Genomic DNA, 16,282 nt, shown 5'->3' with positions numbered 1-16,282 from the left:
TAGCAAGATGGTATTTGGCGAGATGAGAACGAGAATTCGCCATAGATTACCTGGCATTCACCTTATGGTTGGGGAAAACCTCGGAAAAAACCCAACCAGGTAATCAGTCCAAGCAGGAATCGAACCCGCAACCCGAGCACAACTTCAGACCAGCAGGCAAGCACCTTAACTGACTGAGCCACATCGGTGGCACATTCCTTTTTCAGTCAAATGTCATACTATAAAACTTTCTACAATTGAAATATTAAAAGTATTACAATTTAAAAAAAAAAGTAATGTACCTTTATGACATTTTAAAAAATTGTAACACTTTAAACATTTTAATTCTAGAAAGTTTTATAGTTTTAATCAAGTTTTAAAGTGAACAAAAAAGAACAAGAAATGCCATAGTATTAATTTGCAGTAAATATAAAGATTAACTTCACATTTATAAAGATGGATCATGTAATGCTGATAATTATACATCAGGAGCACGATATTAATTTCAAAACATCAAGAAAGTTATATATCTACTGATATTGCTCTTCAACATGTTTCTAAAATGTATGATAAATCACAGTAATGTGAAAGACAATCTATTAATCACTGCTAAACTGAAGGCACCCTAAGACTCGATATACTTACAATTATTAATTTTGATACAGAAACACGGTAACAATAGTAGCAATACAGTAAAAAAAAATTCACTGAAACATCATCATGAACCAGATTAATAGGACTTTTGTTCTGTTTCTTATAAATCACAAATACGTTCCTGGTCTCCCATCTTCTTCTTGTCTTCCTAAATCTCACCTGCCTCTAGGTCGATACTGAAAAGCCAAGATGGTGAGGCGACCTGGATTCATTCAGTTGATGTGCTCTCTCCAATGTAACTGATAATTGCAAATCTCATCTACAATATTGCTAACACCTAATTTCTCCCTAATAGTCATGTTTCTCTGTCATCTAATCTTGTTAAACCCAATAAATGTCTCAAGAATCTCATATGAGCAGTTTCTACTTACTTTGAAAAATAATTCAGTTAACTGAAACAATGGTTAATTAAAATCTGACATAATTTTTTGTGGACACTTACAACAGCATGGATAGAATACTATACTCTCAGCTTCTAGTACAAAATCTTCGTGTCGCTCAGATGGTTTTAGCTGTTCCATAATAACTCTGAAGCTGCATTTAGCTGATTCCAATGAATGCAGATGGTTCTCAGTACAGGCAACTTAAACAAACCTAAGACCAACAGCATGTGATGCATTCTGAGTAGCCTCTGATGAACTGTGGTCTACACTTCTTGACACTAGTGACATCTAATAAGCACACTCATAGAGTTGGGGCAAATAATGGCAAGTTAAGGGTACAGCTATTGGACAAAAAAAAAAATTTCACCTTTGTGATATTCCTATTTGTCTATGGTGTAATAATCATGAAGAAAATCTAGAACCTATTTTTTTTATGCTGCATATCCATAAATTCTATACAGAACATATTGAAGTCATGAACACAGTTGCCCAGGACTCAACTCTGCAGAACACATTGCCAGACCTCAACTCTGGCTACTGGTGGCAGACATCTATAATGAACACTTATCAGAGTACCCCTCAATTGTTAGAAGAAACCCCAGTCGGAGGCTACAGTGGACAGCAATAGACTTTATGTTATCAGCATCCTACTGGATGCATTAAAATTGACAGATGATCTTGTATATTTACTTTATTATATTTTGCTCCATCGAAAACAGTACAGGTAAGAAAAAGTACCCATGAATAATGGCATACTGAATGATAATCTTAAACACAAATAAAAAAAAAAGACGACGACAAAAGAAGTCATATTTCTGTAAGTTCTGTGAAGTTATGGTTCAATCATCACAAATGAGATCAAAGAATTTGACTAATTTATGATTAGCAATGGCGAGGCTACGGTTTAAATACTGGGTAGGCTGAAAAGATCTGCTTACCTTGTAGGCCTACTTATCTTTTTATATAGCAGATGTTTCTCGGCTTTTCTACCAAAATATTTTTTGTGACACAGACCCCACAAGAAAATGATGACCACACATTTTCACCCCAAACAGAATAGAGATATTATATAACTTAATTGTCTCGGAGCACCCTGTTAGCCAAGGATATTTCTTATACCACGAAAATTGAAAATTTCTATTTTGTCTTCATTCACCATTTTTCCAGGAATATGCTAAGAATGTCCATCATGAACTACCAAAAAATATTAGAAATGGTAAGAATATACGAATGTTTAGTTGTTTTACGTGCATTCGTCTAAAATGAAGAATAACTTATATTTATGACTTGAGGCTTTCCCGGCATTTGATATAGAATAACTCTTCTCGGGTTCTCAGCCAGGTGAGTTGGAGATTAGCTTCCAAGCTTTCGGCGGCTAGCTCTGCCATCTTCTTCAGCCGTCAAAAGCTTGGAAGCTAATCTCCAACTCACCTGGCTGAGAACCCGAGAAGAGTTATTCTATAACTTATATTTAAATCATACAATTTATGAAGTAAAATAGGCTATCTTACTATTAGAGAGGAAACATTTTTTGTGCAATTCAGAAAACCGAAGTGCATAGTAAATTATTTAATTTCTTGATTTTTCAATGATCAATAGATAGGAATATCATTCACAAAGTCATAAAAGAATTAAATTATTGTAAAATGTATGAGAAAATATATTATTATCATCGTCATGATAATGATTTCTTTATACTTAATATGTAAGACACCCAGATGAATTGAGCAGTAGGCCAAAATACAGACTTTGAGCAAAGTTTATTAAATAAGATAAAATGTTATACATAGTGAATATGCAAAACGTAACTTTTTCGGTAAAGCATACCAACTTCTAGTTACTAATACAAGCTGATAACAAAATAATAGTATATGAACAGCTACTTGTAGATAGCTAGAGACAGCATGGAGCATGCAATAAAAGAAACTATCTAGAGAGTAGTACGAAGATTAATGCATGAAAGTGCAGGAAAGAGAATTTTAAATGTTAACAGAGACTGCAATTCCTTTCATTGGAACTTAATTAATCTCTTGGTCGAATTCCATGAAAATCCCGAAGCAGATTTTTGTGCAGCATCATAACATTATCTCTCTGACTCTGTAAAGTGAAGTTAGTCTTTAAAATTAAATATTATGAAGTTTGCAGTCTCCAAAATCCCATTTATGTTAATACATTTGTAGAATTATTCTACAGAATAAATAGAATTGGACTATACTGTAATAAGTTGTAGGAAAGAATTCTGAAGTTAAAATCTACAATATAGTTTCCTGTTATGTTTTCAGTGAATCACTCAAAATATTCATGTATATGATCTATGTTTAGCCACTCTGGTGAACGTAAAATAATTTTAAGTGGTAGGACTTAAAAATAGAATTGGATGCAGTTTGCACACGGTACATAATGTATGTGAAAAGAATAGAAGATATTATGACCTTTGTTCGTCAGAACTCTAAATACTATATATTAATTAAAGCAGGACGCAGTTTAAGTGTTGAATCATAAGACAAGGTGGAATAAGCATGTTCGGCAAAACAATGTGCTGGTATTTAGCATTATGCACACACAATTTTATTACATACTCTCATTTACATAGTAATTGGAAATGGTATACAAACACTATACAAATGCTGTTTTCACTTCAGTTTAACAATTATTTTATTCTGTAATTCAGTGAGTTAAGTCACATTTTAAATGAAAGATGTCGACTTTATAAAAATTGTCATATCTCTGATGTTTCCAATTCGTTAAGTGTAAATGATTTCATTTCAAAGTATATGAGGGCTAAGAGGAATAAAGGGGATAAGTACACTTTTGATAGTTCTTGTGGAGAGTGATTTTAAATATGATAAAATGTAATATTATTGCATATGTTTGTTTTTGTTCTAATTGTTTCAGTTCATAATGTTACAAATGCTTTTCAAACTGGTAAGTTTCAATGGTTTGAATGACCTTAAATAGTTTTTTTTTTTCTTGGTGAAAAATGGACTTTATTCCCCTTACCTTTCATTTTCAGAAGTCTGATTAGTATAATATGTTAGGTACTAATCAGCGATGTATGCAATGGAGGGTGAAAGGAACTGGCCACCCTACCCCATTATCTCCTGATCTATTTGCCTCATGAATGATACTTTAATGGTGTCACTTCTGAGGTTCAGACCTGGGTTAAACGAGCGCTGAGGTACAGACGTGGACAAATTATTAGCAAAATTGAAGATTTTTATTATATATTTTTACAAAATATGAGTTTTCAATTTAGACTACAGTTGACATTTTTGTGTATTTCCAAGTAATTAGCCAAATTGAAGATTTGTATTGTATATTTTTCAAAATTTAACTCCTCAATTTGGACTACATTGGATATTTTTGCACATTGACAAATTATTGGCAAAACTGAAAGTTTTTATTGTATATTTTTACAAAATTCGATTCTTCAATTTGGACTACAGTTGACATTTTGGATATTTCCAAATTATTAGCAAAACTGAAGATTTTTGTTATATATTTTTACAAAATTTGACTCTTCAATGCAGTTGGCATTTTTGCAAATTTACAAAATATTAGCAAAATTGAAGATTTTTATTATATATTTTTACAAAACTTGACTCTTCAATTGAAACTACAGTTGATATTTTTGCATATTTCTGTCTACTGTAATGATGGAAATATGCAAAATTGTCAACTGTAGTTTAAATTGAAAAGTCAAATTTTGTAAACAGAATTATCATAAAAATCGTCAATTTTGTTAATAATTTGTCCACGTCTGTAGTTCCCTTCCCACATTGCTTCCATACTTTCAGCTGTCTCCTCTGTAATACCAACATAACTTTGGTAACATTAGTAGTGTACACTCAGGCTATGCCTTGCATATAGGAATCTGTGATAGGTTAGGTTAGTTTAGACTTTTGTCACGTTTTGTATATACGAATCTGTGACAGGTTAGATTAGGTTAGTTTAAGTTTTTATTATACCTTGCACTTACGAAGCTCTGCAAGATTTTCAAAGCCTGGTGATTTTTGTTTACTGAAGTTGTCAGTGTAATGGCTGGTTATTGAATTAATACAAGTTTTATGTTCTCCACATTACATCATATTGTTTGTTTTATGTCCCTACATTCCTTTCCTTCACTAGAAATCACCACACACTTCTAATTTCATACATAATTTACTACATTTCCGAACAATTTCCTTTACTTGAAATATTTCCCTATAAAATCCTTAATGTTTGAAATCCATCTCCGCAAGAAATCTCTCACAAATTCGACTATTTTCATTTCCAAAATCATTGGAACTACCTCAATGCTCGTTTTTCCCAGATCTATCTTCGGACAGTTGACTAAACAACAACAAATCAACATTTAACAGATACTTCTTTTACATATTAAAATATCAAACACTAAAAAAAAAAAAAAAAAAAAAAAAAAAAAAAAAAAAAAAAAAATACATTTCTTTTGTCATGTGAATATTATAAACTCAATAACACCATGTGTCTCAATTTCTCCATCAGTCTGTCGGTAAATATTTATTTTATTTACAATCAATATGTCTTAAACCTAGTTCACACAACTGTCTTTTCAGCAGTTTTTAACAAATTCATATACTCTAACATGAGATCTGTTGCGATTTCAAAACTTGGTGTGCAACCCTTTCTTTTTTTCTCTTCCATTATTGCATAGGCGTTCTTAAATTCTAATATTTTATGCTTTATCAGATATCTCCCTACATTACAAATGGCATCATGTTCTGAAGGAATGAAGTCGCATGAGTAAATTTTGTGGGCTAAAACATCTTTTCCTGAAACATCTGTCACTAGAACACAGATCACAGCTTTCACATTGAATGACAAACCATCAAAATTGCACGACAAGTTTTCTGTTAATCTGTGATCTTCCAAAAAAGTCGTCTTTAGAGATGAACAGTTAAATTCTGTGGGGTTAGCTACTTTCACAGCATTTACAACTTCCTCAAATGAAAAAGGAATAAAATCGTGAGGATTTGAAGAAATAAAGAAGCCATATTCAATATATAACTTAAGATTTGAATGATGGCCATAATGGATGAACACTTGGGTATGTCTGGAAAAGGGTATCAAAGTTCGTATCTCGTAATAATTGTTACCTGCACTCAGTCCAACTTCCACAGCAGCACCATTCGAATGATTGAACATATCCAAATATGGCGCAAGAGCTAGACAATTGTCCTTAATCTTCAAGTCAGGACTCGCAACTTGCTCATTTAGATAGACACAGCGTGTATTCACCGTGCACCATGCCCACTGATACAACTTCTCGTTTCTTAGCACTGTATCCACTGATTCACTGCAATGCCAACACTTCAAACCACACACTATTTTCAAATCACTGAAACTCTGTAACACTTTCTCTCTTTGGGCCAGAATGGGTTCTAGGAAAATAGGTGGCAACAAACAGAGTTCTTCATCTGAACAATATAATGGCGTGGAGTAATGTGAGGGAAGACTGTTGAGGTATGGTTCCCACAAAGAATGGTGTCCTAGGTGCTTCTCCCAAACGAGGAAAGTCGCAAGGAGTTGCATGCCACTGTCTCTGCTAATAAGTCGACCAACTTCAGATTTCGCAACTGTAGCAGGAGTGATGAGTAATTGCACTGGTATGCTCATTATCACTTGATTTCTGGCGATTCCTGTTTTTGTCATCAATCCTCGTCCTGTGTCATAAAAATCCACAGGAGTCAGCATGCAAGTTGGTGTCCAGCCATGCTGCTTCATCCACTTTGTCAGGCGAATGAAACATGGAGAAGAGTGCAGGCTTGTTGGGAGTTGTCTCACACATTTCCGTCTCCTTTTTCTGTATGTTCTCCCCATTACATGGTTTGGAATCTCATCTGAAATACTTAATTTCTATCAGACTACTCTAAGTTTTAAATATACAGAGTGAATAATAAATACGGGGACAAACTTTGAGCGCGAGTTTCTCACATCAAAACAATAAAAAAAGGCATAAATATATGTTCAGAAATGCCTGGTTTATGAGTTTTTTAGTTGGTTATTTAACGACACTGTATCAACTACGAGGTTATTTAGCATCGATGAGATTGGTGATAGCGAGATGGTATTTGGTAAGATGAGACCAAGGATTCGCCATAGATTACCTGACATTCACCTTACGGTCGGGGAAAATCTCGGAAAAAAATCCAACCAGGTAATCAGCCCAAGTGGGGATCAAACCCGTGCCTGAGCACAACTTCAGACCGGCAAGCAAGCACCTAACCGACTGGGCCACACCGGTGGCTTTTATGAGTTATTCCAAAGATGACAGTCAACATGTTTCGAGGTAAAATTCAACAACTGCTGAAGTTTGTTGGTGTTTAGTCAACTGTCCAAAGACAGGTCTGAACCTCACAAGTGATACCAAACAGCACTACTTATGAGGCAACTAGCCCAGGAGATGATGGGGGTAGGGTGGCCAGTTCCTTTCCCCCTTCAGTACATACATCGCCAATTAGTTACACTGTTGAAGTTTATTATGGTACAAATAATTAACGTTTGCTGACAATCGATTAATGTTATCAATACAAGTCTACCTACTGATGTACACTGTAACCCAGATGGCCATGCACTGTCAAGGAAACTTGTTTACAGTTGTGATTAGTCTGTTTCGTATGTTTGACTTGTATGACAGGTCAGTTACATTTGAGAGCCTAACCATGGCAGGATAACCACTCGAGATGAACAGATAGGGGACGGCCCAACTCCTTGGCCTGAATATTCATCTGAATACAATCCTTTCGACTTCTGTGGGAATACCTAAAAGCCCTAGTTTATGCAATGGACATTCAAAATACAGAGATACTTCATCAACATATTGTAGATACCTGCGAAGCCCTCTGAAACCATCCTGGGATCTTTGAGAGCGACAGGCAATGATTCGACATGTCCATCCATGCATAGAAGCAGGCAGAGGGCATTTTTAACATTTGCTATGAATTGTAAGCTGAAAACATTTTGTATACGGTATAAGTACATTGTTAATGTAGTTAGTGTAGTTCAAAAGTATTGGAAAGCACGACTGCTAATGGCTTCATTGCCAGATGCAAGGCACTAAACAACAACATTGTTAATGTATCAATGTATTGCAATAACTCACAAACCAGGCATTTTCGGACATACAGTATGTTTATATGACTTTTTTTTTCTTGTTTTCGTGTGAGGAACTTGCACTAGAAGTTTGTCCCCATATTTCTGATTCACACTGTATAAATATGAAGTAAGAAGAGCGCCTACCATTCGGAGTGTAACAAAAATACAGGACAAAATTTCAGGAATGGATTCCTGATATGTAGAGAAGGTTCTGAAAAAGAGGAACTGGTGCTGACAATAAGTGCTACTCAACTGAAGACTCAAATTCTATCAGTGAGAGAGACTGATTGTTGATTAGTCATTTTCATTTGACATAATGGGGGTGCACTGACGCGAAAACTAATTTGTATGCTCTAGCCTAACCCGAACAACCTATCATCCCTTTTATGCTAGGACGGACTTTACCAAACGAACTTCGGTTCCAGGAAATTAGGTAAAATGTTCTTCCTTTCCTTTCTAAGACCAATTTGGAGCGAACTTTCCAGAACAGTGTTCATCAGGAAAATAATTTTTTCTACATTTTAAATTGCATTTTTGTAGTTTTTAAGGCATTTTTGCATTTCAGTATCGGTATTTTTACTTTAAATATATGCAAAATGCTAAAAAGACGCTTTTCAGGCACAAACATAATTTTTAAGCATTTATAGGAGTTTATGGCTCATTTAAACTTAGGCGTTTTAGGTTCTATAGAATTATAACAGCGGGATCCTGCGTACTGTATTTATTAGATACAAGAGAAGGTAATAACTTTATTGAATAATATAGTTATTTACAGCCAACGGTTAGTTTACAAAGAGATTACTGTGTAGTAGTTGCAATAAGTCTCTCCCACAAGCTAAATTTTACCAATCTAAAATATATATATATATATATCTGTGTGTGTGTGTGTATAAAATTTACCTATGTGGCAAAGTGCATACTGCAATGTAAGAGTAATACAAACATGACAGTATCAAAGCACATGTCAACTTAGTGAGCATTAATTATACGTTAAGTTACAGAAGGACGAGAACTGTAACAAATTAGAATAGGTTACAGGAAGGGATAAATAGCTAGGCAAGTGAAAGGAGATCAAAGACTGTAAAAATTATCTTAACATACTAATAAGAGTAGATTTGTCTGTGTTTGTCGAATGTGCATCATCGTTTACAAAAAGGCACTTTTCAGTGCCAATAATTTACTTTGTGTGCAAAAGATGAGAATTTGGGGTAAGTGAGGAAGGAAGGTAACCGTGTTCTGAAGTTTATTCTGGACTCTGTATACATTTGTAGGGTTGCAAACTTAACGACAAAACGCGAGTCTTGTTATATTCGCAAAGGAACCGGGAAGTAGCCTGCTAGACTGTATCATGCTAAATAATTAAGGACTCGATTTGGGACGGGCAAGTGGGATTAAAGCTCTCGCAGTGTTCACATTGTAACTCTAAGTGTGCTCTTTCATTTTTTAGGTTATCATGGTGATTTCAAACATGCTACAAAATGTAGCTTCTCTGGTTTATCATTCGCCTATGTTCTGACTACTACTAACATTATTCGTAGTTTCCTTGTAATGTTAAGTCATCCAAATACTACGTCACAATCTTTTCCCTTATCACTCTCCAGTAAAAACCAAAGGAAATAAGAAGGAAGCCAACTACAAAACAGCAAAATAAGAAATAGTAGATGATTATGATTTTATTTCCGTTACAAATCCCGCAAAAGATTTCGGTAAAGAACTTCATCTATTTTCCAAAGGAATTGTATAAACTTGTATTGTCTTATTCATTAGGCTTACACCATGCTGAACCCATGAATATATAACAAGGATACGAAATTATCTCAAGAAAGATGTATTGAGCCAGGTTGTAGATCAAAGGCCACTCTTCCAGATTTATGATGAAATGAACATAAAGATAACGATCATATTCATTTACGACAAAATTTGACATAAATGAAAACTTTTGGATATAAATATAACGTTAATTGTATTTTAACAATTTTGTTACCTTTCTTGTTATTCTGCCGAAATTAATTTCCACAAATTAAGCTTGTCACCCCTCATTAAGAATACGTAATCAGGGTTGTCACTCACCCTCAAATTTGTAAATATCTTCACATGGTCCACTTGTCTTCTGAATTCCGTTGATAATTTACTGTATAATTTAGAGCTAAATTTTCTGCTACAATTAAATTCATATTCTGAGCCTAAATTGTTATTTAATCTTGTTTTCCATTTAATTCTATTTGAATGTAACAAAATAAATGATCGCCTGCTCAACAGGACAGCAGCCATACCTAAACTCGACTCACACAGTCGATTGGTATATCGATACTGTTGAACCAGCTGATCGTTCAATCAGCCGGTCGAGAAGACAGAAGACTCGTGCAGCGTGTTGTCTTGCACGTCACTGTAGCGCACAACCTTCATAGCGTTCGGAGTTAACCTTAAACAATGGGAAGTGCAGGCGATGTTCAAAATATTATGAAACTTGCAGATCAGAAACTCGATGGAACTGAAGATTTTGGAGAACATCTGAAAGTTTTACCAACCAATGATCAAGTAAAGGAATTGCAAACAATTCTTCGCGACAGGTAACCAAACGAAAGTCACATGTTTTCATTACTTCCCAATGTATATTATTTCAAAGCATTCTGTATTAAAAGTTTTATCTTTATTTCAGAAATACAACAAGAAATGATTTCAAGTTCTACGCTGATCGATTGGTAAGTTAAAGGGTAACATTATAAATGATATTGACGAAAGAACTTTGCCAACAGCACAAATTTAAAAGAGAAGAAAACGATACTGTTGAAACAAACAGGACGCCAAGAATTTCTGTGTAGATACTGGAACTCGAATTTTTGTATCAGGCTTCCTTTTGGAAAACCAGACTGATAAGTTTTTCTGCATTAAAATGCTATGAACACGTGTGAGGAAAAGGGTGCTAGAATGAGTTTGAGATGAATAAAATGCACAGACTTGTTAAAGAAGAGATAATAGGCTATTTTAGAGTGATTCAAAACACTTTATGCAATGCATACCGTATGCAACAAGTAAATGGTGCCATGTTGTGCATCATATTTGTCAATTTTATGAAAACAATAATATTATAGTTTAAAGTAAGACTTAACATGTTTAATCTTTCTTATACCTACCTGTAGGCCTATTTGTCCTTTGAGAGCGTTAACATTTTTTTGTACAGATTCGCCTTGTCATCGAAGAGAGTTTGAACCAACTTCCCTTCACAAAATGTGTTGTAACAACACCCACTGGAGCAAAGTACCAAGGTCTGAAGTACCAGAGAGGCAATTGTGGTGTAAGCATTGTGAGAAGTGGGGAAGCAATGGAGCAGGTAATTGCCATATTTATGAGTGTTAAGTGATAGGATTAATCTGAAAGAACAGATCGTCAGTAGGGGAAGTTATCCCCACTTGCTGCATGGCACTTGCTCTCTGTCTACTGTCTACCCTCCGACCCAGTGGCTTACTCCCAAGCTTACCATAAGGAAATGTGCATTCGACACTCACACATTTAGCATAACATAAACACAACAGCTTCTACGATATGTTCTTTCAGATTTTCCCAGTGATCATTTGAACAGTTGAAAATTCAGTTTACATTATGTGTTGTTTATAACATGCTTCCTTATGTAAAACTTTGCCTTGTCAGCCTTTCTCATCCTATTTTTTTATAAAATTGTCTCATACCATTTTTGCATTAAAATATTTTTTACTTAAATAAAAAGTGGAATAGTGAAAACACTGTTGTTTTTACATACTTCTTATGATATATTTGCAGGGTTTGCGTGATTGTTGTCGATCAATTCGCATCGGTAAAATCCTTGTGGAGTCAGACGCAGACACACATGAAGCCAGAGTGGTGTATGCTCGGTTTCCTGAGGACATATCTAGCAGAAAAGTGCTACTTATGTATCCAATTATGAGTAAGTACGTTTGTATGGAATTCTCTCCTTCGATCTTCATTATTAATTTTTTTTTTTATAAAACTTGGCAAATTTATAAACTAAAACTGCTTAATAAATTCTTCTGAGTCCTGAGACATTTGTTGGTTTATTTTAAAATTCAATATAATTTGTACACTTAAAAAAAAATAACTGACATGACGAAAAATGCTGAAAAAATTCTGCAGAAATGAGGTGCATTATACTATACTTCGGGTTTCTGCATATACATCTTATATTGTAATCATGTATGAAGTATGGTATGGTGTACTATACTCTCAGGACTGAGGAGGATAAGGGGAAAATTTTCAGAAAAATTTCCATCACTAATTACCTGACATTGGCCTTGCTGTTGGGGAATACTTCAGGGGGGGGAAAAAATCAAACCAGGTTATTGGTCCCAGAATGATTCAAACCTGCATTTGAGTGTAGCCTTAAATTTAGAGTTTTCACTACTATTCGAGCTATGCTAATGGTTATCCTCTCCCTATCACTCATATTGGTATTATTCTGCAGGCCTTTCAAGTATTTAAGTATGCAGCAATCATGGAATATTTTAAATATTAAAATTTATAACGTCGTTTACTGGAGGTTTGTGCCTTCAATCCACGTGTCTAGCAGTGGATAGTTGTAACACATGGAAACATGTTTCAATGTGCATAATATGCGGATTTCCAAGCTTTTGAAGTTAATGTAAGCAACGATTTTTTGTACATAACAGTGTTTATCAAGCATACTACATTTCTAGGTTGCGAACCCTAACTTTATATTGCTTGACAGTTCAGTTTTTATAATCTTAACTCGTAATATAACACTGTGTTCTTCTTTATCCCATTTATGCCCAACACTTTTTTTTGTTGAATATTTTCATAATTTTTCCACCGCCATATGAAATTGAAATGGAAGTTCATTATTGTGCTGCAGGCTCCTTTGATTCTTCTGGTATACACAGCAATTACATAAAAGTTAATTTTGTAATTCATTCCTTTGCATTTTTGCAGAAAAATAGCTAATGCAGACTGTTGCAAAAACGCAACACTAGGCAGATATGGGTTATATACCTATGCCCTTTGTTACTCATTTTACTTGCATAATGTTTCTTTGGGTCAAGCTTAAAATGATGAGAGTATTTATAATTACATTCTTGTAAGTTAGGCCATGTTTCTCTTTTATCTCCAGGTACAGGGAATACAGTGATTAAAGCCATTGCTGTATTGAAGGAACATAATGTAGCAGAGGAAAATATTATTCTATCCAATTTATTCTGCACGCCATTTGCAGCCAAGTCGGTAATGGCGGCATACCCACAGGTTTGCAGCATTAATTTCAACATTGATTGACATGTTAACAGAATTTCCGTCTTTTGGCAATTGAAAAAATTGCTCATGTTTGTGAACTAAGCGTTCTGATACAAGACAGATCTGCTGTGATCAGAAATACCTGCAAGAACAGTCTACTACAGAAGTACTGGAAAGTACATTTAGTCAAAATTTTAATTCTGCTGTTAATCAGATCGTACAAATATGGTAGACTGAATAAAAACTGTTGCTTTTTATCATAAACTAAGTAAGTACACTATTATTTCAAGACATTAAAAAATTTGAATACACTTACTTCTTTAGTAAAAACTGTCATTTCATTTATGCTTTAGCAAATTCTATCACAGTTACTGAGAAGGATAGATACCATATTTACTTGGCTGTAGGACCCCTACCTTCGTTACTTTTTGAAAATCAATATACAAAATAAAAAATTCTTAGAAACTGACGAATTATTGACTATTGTTATGTTTAATTTGGTAAAGTTGTCCTCTATTAAAATATCTTGCACAAAGTGTACACAGAGAATATATTTCAAATTCGCGAATGAAGAAGGACGAAAATTTCTTAATGAACTTCTTGTTAACATGTCAGTCATGCAGTAGTGTAGGTCTGGATGTCTTGTCAGAGATAGAACGTGCATAACTACTTTATACAGTTAAATGAAACAGCAAGTTTTATGCAGTTTGTCTCATTACAGATGCAGATCTTGACATCAGAAATTCATCATGTAGCACCCAACCATTTTGGTCAGAAATATTTTGGTACAGACTGAAAAGACGACAGTTCCTGTGCAATTGAAATGGAAGCCTTGTTTCTTACATTTTTACAACCTACATCTTCTATATGTTTATTTCAATTTCTCAATCGCTGTCCACTTATTTTGGATATAAGTATTTTATTACTGACTAAGAAATATTTAACTTTCGTTGCAGAAAAAAGGAACTTTGCTCTTAAAAAGGACAAGAACGTACATGTTTATGAACGTACATTAAGGATATATTTTAGCATATATATTTCAGCAAATATGTTTGATTCTTAATTACAATGAATGAGATTCTATTTATTTTATGTTATACAAAACAATAGACCATATTAAGAATACATGGCATATCGTAAGAGCAAGCAACTCAGCAATTATTAGTTCTATTATTTATTGGTTTCCTAGTTTTGTTGCTGAGCAGATGTTGGTGATACTGAATGACAATGTTCAGACGTGATACGCCTGATTTGTGACAAAAGAAATTAGTTGTAATGTGATACAGTATTCTAGCAATTTTGCATTTTTAAACTTCAGTTTCATATATATTTATCTAAAAACCAAAATTTAATTTAACGAATGTTGATTAATTCATGCAGGACAGGTTTATCATTAAGTCTTAAACTTTACAATACGTTATATATAGATAATTACAGAAGACGCACGAATGAACCGTATACATGGAACTGTGAAAAGGCAGTACATGGTTACAATGTTTCGTGATATGGCAGAAGTTTCTCTTGTAGTGTATTGTGAGGCAGAAGTATTACCAAAGAGCACGAGTCCTGATAGGTCGATATGTTAGTCCTTGTCACTTAAGTGTGCATTATGTTGAGTACAAACTGAAATGAAGTAGTCATATATTATTAAGTATTCTATACAGTGTGATTCAGTACTTAATAATAATGTGGATTGGAATAACACTTTTTTTTTTAATATAAAAACGCATTTATTTGTGAATGTTATCCAAGAGAGGAATGTGTGATGAGTCTTGTATTAACTTATTTATAGCTCTAACAAGCATTACTCGCATCATCCCAAAATAAGAAAACTAGTTTCTCAATAAGGAGGAAGTCTTTCTTTTGAAGATTCAGCAAGGATTTTTTTGTTTCATTGTAAATGCGACATTTGAATTACTCCATTAGCTGTAGACAATTGTTTCATCAAACCTTCTTTATGTTTGGAAACTCTTACTAAGGTTGATATTTCAGAAACACAATGAATATATATATTTTTTTGCCTTTTTCTTTTAATATGTGAGAACTTGTCCTTAAGATGTGCTTCTCTGATACATTCATTACCCTTTCATTAAAAAAACCGATCAAAAAATAATTAGAAATGGTGTAGAGTGGAGAGAAGTTAAGTATAAACCTAGATCATATATATAACAGATAACTCCTCGCTACGTTAAAATCGGCAGCACTTTGAAGAGAACAACCACCAGGATCGCCACCCGTCCGCCGTAAACGAATACGAGATGGCAGCACAGTCGCTAATGCAATTCAAATGGGTATTATGACGTGACTCCTTATGTAATAACTAGATGGCAGCGTAGTAAACCTGACAAAAGTTGTTAACCTCAAAGCCTATAACCCTGATATATCTGTTACGTATATGATCTAGGGTATAAATGACCAATGTTCTGAACATATGCATTGTAATACAGAATGTAGTGAGCTTGAACTTCCTTATTGAGCAGACCGCCAATATTTTGATAAAAGGATGCAGTTGTCCATGATTTTTCTTGCTTGCTCACTAGCTGATGAAATTCTTGCTTAGTTTTTGCATGCAAAGAATTTTTTAATTAGATGTATGAGGAAAATTATGGTAATGCCATGTGAAAATAGTGAATAGTTGAAAGGAGACACTTCATTTTATGAAATTCATTATAATTATATAGTAATGAGTCACAACTTGTGGACAAGTGAATTCGTAATGTTAGTAAGTCAATATATGGTAGACATAACATCTTCTGTGTGCATCGACAAGGGAGTGAAGATATGTTAGTGATATATCTATTGATGCGTTTTATAGATAAATGACAGAAAAGTACTTTTTGCTTTGGGATTAATATTTACTTGCATATATTGCTACGAATGTACATGCTTTCTACATGTATTACAGATGTGTCTCA

At 34.1% G+C, this 16,282-nt stretch overlaps 3 protein-coding genes across 4 annotated transcripts in view; 1 reads left to right on the top strand and 2 right to left on the bottom strand.

Moving 5' to 3' along the window:
* Window positions 1–10,429, bottom strand: part of ABCB7 (ATP binding cassette subfamily B member 7) — a 29,033-nt gene extending 18,604 nt beyond the window's left edge. Inside the window, exon 1 of one of the 2 annotated variants that reach the window (XM_069812896.1) lies at window positions 10,200–10,429. In XM_069812896.1, the coding sequence (XP_069668997.1) occupies window positions 10,200–10,400 (201 nt within the window). In that variant the 5' untranslated portion in view covers window positions 10,401–10,429. Of the gene's footprint in view, window positions 1–624; window positions 644–10,199 lie in introns of those variants that run through there. The other variant, XM_069812899.1, reaches the window with a different exon arrangement.
* On the bottom strand, window positions 3,975–10,197 carry LOC138691152 (SET domain-containing protein 4). The gene is made up of 2 exons (XM_069812902.1): window positions 10,114–10,197; window positions 3,975–6,874 (listed from the first exon to the last, which is right to left on the bottom strand). The coding sequence occupies exon 2, from the start codon at window positions 6,852–6,854 to the stop codon at window positions 5,571–5,573; it is 1,284 nt and encodes a 427-aa protein (XP_069669003.1). The 5' UTR covers window positions 6,855–6,874; window positions 10,114–10,197; the 3' UTR covers window positions 3,975–5,570.
* A 41-nt stretch (window positions 10,430–10,470) lies between the features above and the next one.
* On the top strand, window positions 10,471–15,081 carry kri (uracil phosphoribosyltransferase krishah). The gene is made up of 6 exons (XM_069812904.1): window positions 10,471–10,699; window positions 10,789–10,831; window positions 11,311–11,460; window positions 11,907–12,051; window positions 13,249–13,379; window positions 14,089–15,081. Exons 1-6 carry the CDS (start codon window positions 10,560–10,562, stop codon window positions 14,161–14,163), a joined length of 684 nt encoding a protein of 227 aa, XP_069669005.1. The 5' UTR covers window positions 10,471–10,559; the 3' UTR covers window positions 14,164–15,081.
* The last annotated feature ends 1,201 nt before the right edge of the window (window positions 15,082–16,282 follow it).

The sequence above is a fragment of the Periplaneta americana genome, chromosome 16 (genome assembly GCF_040183065.1).
Source record: "Periplaneta americana isolate PAMFEO1 chromosome 16, P.americana_PAMFEO1_priV1, whole genome shotgun sequence".
Lineage (NCBI taxonomy): Eukaryota > Metazoa > Arthropoda > Insecta > Blattodea > Blattidae > Periplaneta > Periplaneta americana.
Note: the sequence above shows the minus strand (reverse complement) of the source record. Positions and strands in the feature narration are given on the sequence as shown.

Coding starts and splice junctions, on each gene's coding strand:
- kri (XM_069812904.1), top strand. CDS start 10,560: ATGGGAAGTGCAGGCGATGTTCAAAATATTATGAAACTTGCAGATCAG. Junction 10,832..11,310: donor AGTTCTACGCTGATCGATTG/GTAAGTTAAAGG, acceptor TTTTTTGTACAG/ATTCGCCTTGTCATCGAAGA. Junction 13,380..14,088: donor TAATGGCGGCATACCCACAG/GTTTGCAGCATT, acceptor GTCTCATTACAG/ATGCAGATCTTGACATCAGA.
- LOC138691152 (XM_069812902.1), bottom strand. CDS start 6,854: ATGGGGAGAACATACAGAAAAAGGAGACGGAAATGTGTGAGACAACTC.